The 5,768-nt window shown below is 57.7% G+C and overlaps 1 protein-coding gene across 1 annotated transcript; it reads right to left on the bottom strand.

The window, feature by feature from the left end:
• Positions 1 to 610: 610 nt before the first annotated feature.
• Positions 611 to 4,275, bottom strand: TNFRSF13B (TNF receptor superfamily member 13B). Its single transcript, XM_064726121.1, has 4 exons — positions 4,137 to 4,275; positions 3,222 to 3,338; positions 2,472 to 2,669; positions 611 to 1,610 (listed from the first exon to the last, which is right to left on the bottom strand). Exons 1-4 carry the CDS (start codon positions 4,273 to 4,275, stop codon positions 1,336 to 1,338), a joined length of 729 nt encoding a protein of 242 aa, XP_064582191.1. The 3' UTR covers positions 611 to 1,335.
• Positions 4,276 to 5,768: the final 1,493 nt, after the last annotated feature.

The following is a 5,768-nucleotide window of genomic DNA, read 5'->3' on the forward strand; positions in this document are numbered from 1 at the left end:
CCTGGTGCCACACAGGGTGAGCTCCTGCTCTCATAGCACAGGCATGGCCCTAAAATCCTCCTCATTTGAATAATTGACACCTCTTGATCCTTTAGGGATGCCCTAATTGCAGCACTGGTGGCACGTGTTCACTAATTCTGTCCTGTTTTTAAATAAGGTTCTGAATCTCTGTGCAAATGCCATGGCCAGGAGGTGGCACCTGAAGGGCTGTAGGGCACCAGAGCTGGCCTGGATCCAGGTGTTCCCCTGCTGGAAGGGGCAGCCTGGGGAGGCCCTGGCTGATGCTGAGGGTTTTCCTTCTCCTGAATTCCCTGTCCCTGCTGGGAAGTTTGGGCAGAGGGGGCACAGAGCTGGGGGCATTGCCAGCCCTGCTGCCAGGGGAGGATGTGCTGGTGCTGCCCCAAGGTAAGTGCAAAACCTGCTTTCCAAGGTGTGCATATATTGAATTACATTTATTCTTTCAAGTTTAAAGCTCTAGTTTAAGACAGTGGAAGGGATGGGCTCCTATCAGGAGTGATTCTTTGCAAAAAAAAAAAAAAAAAATCTTACAGTCTCCTTTAGTGGAAATGAGAACTTCAAATTACATGTTGAAACCCCTATTTTTCCGTGATAGCTTTCAAAGCCAGGTTAGATAAAAATATTCTCTCAAAGCAGCTTTATCTCCAGCTGATTCCTCACTTTTACCAGCTCTTCAGAATAACCCAGGTCAGATATACATAAATCCAGTCTTGTAGAAAGTTCTCAGCCTTGGATGAATTTTCATATTTAAACCCAGTTCCACTGAGGGTTTTGGTGCCTGTCCCAGCTCCTCATGTGCAGCATCGTGTCCTGGTCCTGAGGCAAAGCCTCACCATCACCCATGGCTGGGAACTGGCACTGGAGCTTCCCACACTGGCTCCTTATCAATTTCACCAGTAAATCCTTGGATCCAATTCCACATTTGAGATGTCTTCAGCTGTGCTGAACATTGTTCTGATTGATGAAGGAATCTGCAGGGAGAGGAGAGCAGGGATCCTTTGCAGGGATGCTGGTGGTGGAACCAGGAGGAAAAGCCCCCAGGAGATGTCCCCAAGGGCTGGGATGCACCCAGGTCAAGCTGGAGGATCAAGTCAGATGCTGCCACATGGGAAGTGACTTCTCTCACTGGGAGTGCACAAGAAAAATGGGAATTTGTTTTCCTGAGTGGAAGCAAACAGCTCTGTGCAGCCTCCAGCCCTGTGTCCTGCAGCCCGGGCTGGGCAGAGGCTGTGCCAGGCAACAGAGGGTGAAGCAGCTTTGGTTTGGGGGCAGGAGAGCATCCCCCCACTGTGATCCCGTGCTGGAGCCCCTCTGTGCTCACACCATGGGTGTTTTCTCCTGGGCAGGAGAGCAGATGATTTTGAAGTGGCCGTCCTCAGGGCTGGGCAGGGCCCCGGCGCTGCCCGTGCTGCAGATCCCCGAGAAGGAGGGAGCAGCCCCGTCCCCAGCGTGGCCCGAGCTGCTGGCACACGGTTTGGTCTCTTGGACAGCAGAGCCATGTCCAGGGAAGCAGAAGCCACAGGTTTCCACTGGCTCTGGGATTCTGATGCTGGTGAATCCCTCAGCAACGCTGGCGGCTTCCACCAGCCCATCTGCAAATAAATGCATCAGCTGAGGGGCCCAGGAGCAGCTCTCACCTGGGAATGCTCTGGGCTGCTGCCCTAGAACCGGTGAAAAGCTGCTCCTGGACCTGGAGAGGACACCCAGCTCCCAGCATGGACTCACTGCACCACCAGGAACACCCAGAGAATCTCTCCAAACCTGGTGGCTTATCTTAAAAATCACCCTTTGATCCCTGTGTCCTTCAGCAAAGCAGACAGGAATGGCCTGAGGGGCGGTCCCTGGAGTGACTCCAGGTGTCACGTTGGCTCATGGGGTCTTCCTCAGGGATTTTTGACATTGATGGCTTTGAGGTGGGTGTATGTAAACATAGGTGTGTGTGATGTGTGTGCAGAAACAGGTAAGTAGGCAATTTTTTCTTTGGAAAGGCAGCAGAGAAGAAAAGGAGGAAGAATGAAACCACCTTTTCCATGTTGAATTATTCCACATTATCCTTTCTCTTTTTCTCCCTAACACAAGGACTTGTGAAGCCCCTCTGGCTGCAGAACTAAAACTTGTGGGGTTTTTCTGGGGCAGGTGTTCATTTTGGAAGGGGGTTGGGTTGTTTTCAGGTGTTCATTTTGGAAGGGGGTTGGCTTTTGTCCCCTCAGCCTCTGGATGGAGACTGGAGATTTGCTGCCCGTGGAGCAGCTCCAAGAGGGAATCTGTGCCTGGGGAGCGAGTGACTGAGGGGTCAGGGTGGAGAATCGGGCACAGGGCTTCAGTCCTGCTCCTCTCCCATGCTCACTCTCATTGTTTTTGCTTTTTCTCACTCCCTTTTAGGAAACATCTCTGCTTTTTTCTGTCAGCCCAAGCCTGCCCCCCAGTCTGCCCCCTGTCCCGGTGTCACCCACCTTTGGCAGGGTCCTCCCGGCAGTGGCAGGGGGCGCTGGGCTGGCAGTGTCCGGGCTCTGCCCTCCTGCGCAGGTGGCTCCAGCCCAGGAGCAGGGAGCAGCCCAGGCTGGCGAGGCACAGCCCGAGCAGCAGCCACAGCGCCAGCCACGGCTCCTGCTCCGCGCACGGCTCCGGCTCCAGCACGGCCGCGGGCGTGGCTGCGGGCAGGACAGACAGACGGGAAACCTCAGACACCTCTGCCGAGCCCTTGGAGCTGCCAGCACTGTGCCCTGCGCTGGGAAAGGGTTTGGGAGCAGCTCCGTGTCCCCTCTGCCCGCTGGTGCTTCTCCACGGTGAGGTGGAGGAGATCCCTTCCCACACCCCTTTCACACCCTCCCACATCTTCAGGGATCTTCTCAACCCCAGGGAAGGAATTGTTTATCTTGGGGCTCCATGGTAAGGTGGAGGAGATCCCTTCCCACATCCCATTCACACCCTCCCACATCTTCAGGTGGGTGTAGGACCCCAACCCCAGTGTAGGACTTGGGGATCTTGGGGCTCTACCTGTCCCCTCTTTCTGCCCCTCCCTGGGGCAGCTCAGCCGGGTGGGACCCACGGCTGCCAACTCCCCCCTGCCCCGGGAGCTGCCCAGGCTGTGAGCACCAGCGAAGGCCAGGGTAGGATGGGGGAAATGGGAAATGGGCCCTGGCTGCTTTCCCCAGCCCCAGTTCCAGACAAGGGGGGGTTCTGGTGCCCCTTGCCCAACTCACGCTCGCAGGACGGGGCACATTCCCGGGGGTGCTGCCCGCACACCGAGCTGCACCTGATGCAGCTCTTCACCAGATCATCGTAGTAAAATCCCGGTCTGTTGTTGCAGTCCATGGACTCTGGGGAAGGAGAGAGGAGGGGAGTGAGATGACCACGGTGTCCTCAGCACATCCATCCCACCCCAATGCACGGCAGGACGAGCCCAGCTCCTGCTCTGGCAGCCCAGGGGGGATCTGCCTGCACCCCCAGCACTGACAGCACCTGTGGGGCTGCCAGGGGGACAGACCCGGGATTTGGGGTGGAGAGCTGGGGAAAGGCCCCTGCTGGCAGCTGAGGGGAGGGGATGGTCTCAGCCAGCCTGGGCTCACCTGGGGGCTCCTGGCTGCTGCTGCTGCTGCTGCTGCTGCCCTGGGGCTTGCACAGTGCCTTGGGACACACCAAAACCTGCCTCAGGAAGCCAGGAATGGCATCTCCTGTCCTCAAGGAGGAGATGTTCACCTGTGGCTGCTGAGTGAGCCCTGGAGGGGTGAAGCCACCTCAGCCTGTGACTCCAGGAAGGGTGCTGGCACAGGGCTGGGCACCAGAGTTCATTTGTCCCTTGTCCTCCTCCCCAGCTGTTTTCAGGCCCTGTCCCAGGCTGGGGTTTGTCATTATCCACATCCCTGCCTTTGGAGGGTGGAATTGGGAATTCCCCAGTAGAGAACAGGATTGGAGTTCAGCCTGGTAACCCCAGAAGGGAGCAGAGCTGCAGCCCCTGGTCCTGCAGCCCCAGCCCATCCGTGGGGAGCTGTCACATCCCCCTGTGCATTTGGCCTGAGCTGGCTCTGAGGCTGCCCTGGGGCTCAAACCGGGCTCTGCTGCTCCCTCCCAGGCTGGCCCCATCCCTGGCTCTCCCATGCACGGCAGCCCAGACTCACCACACACAGCATCACACTTCCTGGCCAGGGACTGCCTGCAGGCCAGGCTGCAGGGGATGCACTGCGCAACGAGGGTGTCCCAGTACTCGTGGTCAGTGCAGTTCCTCATGGCATCCTGCCCCGCTCGTGGCCCATCCATGGCTGCAGGAGAGACACAGGTGGGTGTGGGGGGTCACCATGGGGAGCTCTGCAGCCACCTCGTCCCCTTCTGGGGCTGGGACCCTGCAGGGGGATCCTGGCTGTGCCTCAGCCTCTCTGGGCCCAGGAGCACACAGCCCAATCTGCTGTTCAGGCTCTGTGTGTGTGTCCTGTGCCAGTGCCAGGGGACACACACAGAGCCCAGCCTGGCCTGGAGGTGCCCCTGAGCTGTGCCCTGGGGGTCTGGGGGTCCCTGCACCTGCCAGAGGAGCACTGGGGACTATTGCTGTCCTTACAGGCTTTTCTGAAAGTACCAGAATCACCACCTTGTGTGTCATTCCCGCCCTTTCTCTTGGGTGTTCTGGTGTCATAGTGAAACCAGGCTGATGAATAAGAAATGTCAGAACAGAAGAAGGAGGGAAATGTCCCCAGGAGACTTCAGGCACCAGTTTAAGCAGTGCCAGCTGGAGGTGGACGTGCTCTTGTCCCTGTCACAGGCTGCTTGTCCCCTCCTCTGCTGCCCTCGTGCACTGGATGTGATGCCAGGGGCACAGGAGCAGCTCTCAGCAGCACAAAAACCACCCAGACGTCACATTTAGAGGAATTTAGAGCCCCTGGGCTGTGCCACACGCAGGGGCTGCAGCTGCAGGAAGCTCAAACCCAGCAGAGGGGGCACTGCTGGCCACGAGCCCTTTGCTCATGAGAGGGCTCCCGAGAGCCTCATCCCTCCCTGAGCCTCCTGGAGCTGCAGCTCTTTCCTGCAGGGTGGGAGATGCTGGTGCTGATGGCCCCAAAGGCTCAAAGCTTCCCCAAGCTGCATTGTCAGCTCTGTGTGCCCACAGGCTGAGCTGCTGCTTTGGCAGGGCCAAAACTTTGATTTTTATAGCGAAAATCCCCTGTGCTCTGGCAGGATCTCTCTCCAGGACTGAGATTGGGCACTTTGCACATCTGTGCTGCCCCTGCCCACCCAGAACCTTCTCTGCAGAGGGGCTGGGTCCTACCTGGGGCAGCACAGGAGAAACCCTCCCCATTCCCAGGGGAAAATCCTCTCTGCCCTGCCAGGGATGCTGCCCAGACACTCCCAGGCTTTCAATTAACATTGCTATAAAATTAAATAATGACTTATTTAATTTTATATAAAATATAAAAGAGACATCCCCAGGGCAGAGCGAGGCTCAGGCCACTGCTCCCCTCGGGTGCTTTGAGACCAAACCTGGGCTTTGCACCCAGAGCAGCCCCAGGGCTGGCAGGGAGCCCTTGGGGATGGCAGGGGGCTGAGCCAGCCTTGGCCTGGGTGGGTTTCCCATGGGATAAGGATGGGAACAGATCTGGGGCTGTGTTAAAGCTGAGGGGCTGCAGCCTGGGCACCTCCCGCCCAAGGACACCCCCAAGGAGATGTTTGGTCTCTTCTAGGACAGACCTTCCCCTCCCTGGGGAGTCCCAAGGTACACGTGGTGCTCCCAGCACGGAATTCTCAGCCATGGATTTTCCAGC

This window comes from Zonotrichia leucophrys, chromosome 14 (assembly GCF_028769735.1).
Source record: "Zonotrichia leucophrys gambelii isolate GWCS_2022_RI chromosome 14, RI_Zleu_2.0, whole genome shotgun sequence".
NCBI classification, from domain to species: Eukaryota; Metazoa; Chordata; class Aves; order Passeriformes; family Passerellidae; genus Zonotrichia; species Zonotrichia leucophrys.

Coding starts and splice junctions, on each gene's coding strand:
- TNFRSF13B (XM_064726121.1), bottom strand. CDS start 4,275: ATGGATGGGCCACGAGCGGGGCAGGATGCCATGAGGAACTGCACTGAC. Junction 2,670..3,221: donor ATGTGCCCCGTCCTGCGAGC/GTGAGTTGGGCA, acceptor TCCTGCCCGCAG/CCACGCCCGCGGCCGTGCTG. Junction 1,611..2,471: donor CCGGGAGGACCCTGCCAAAG/GTGGGTGACACC, acceptor ATTTATTTGCAG/ATGGGCTGGTGGAAGCCGCC.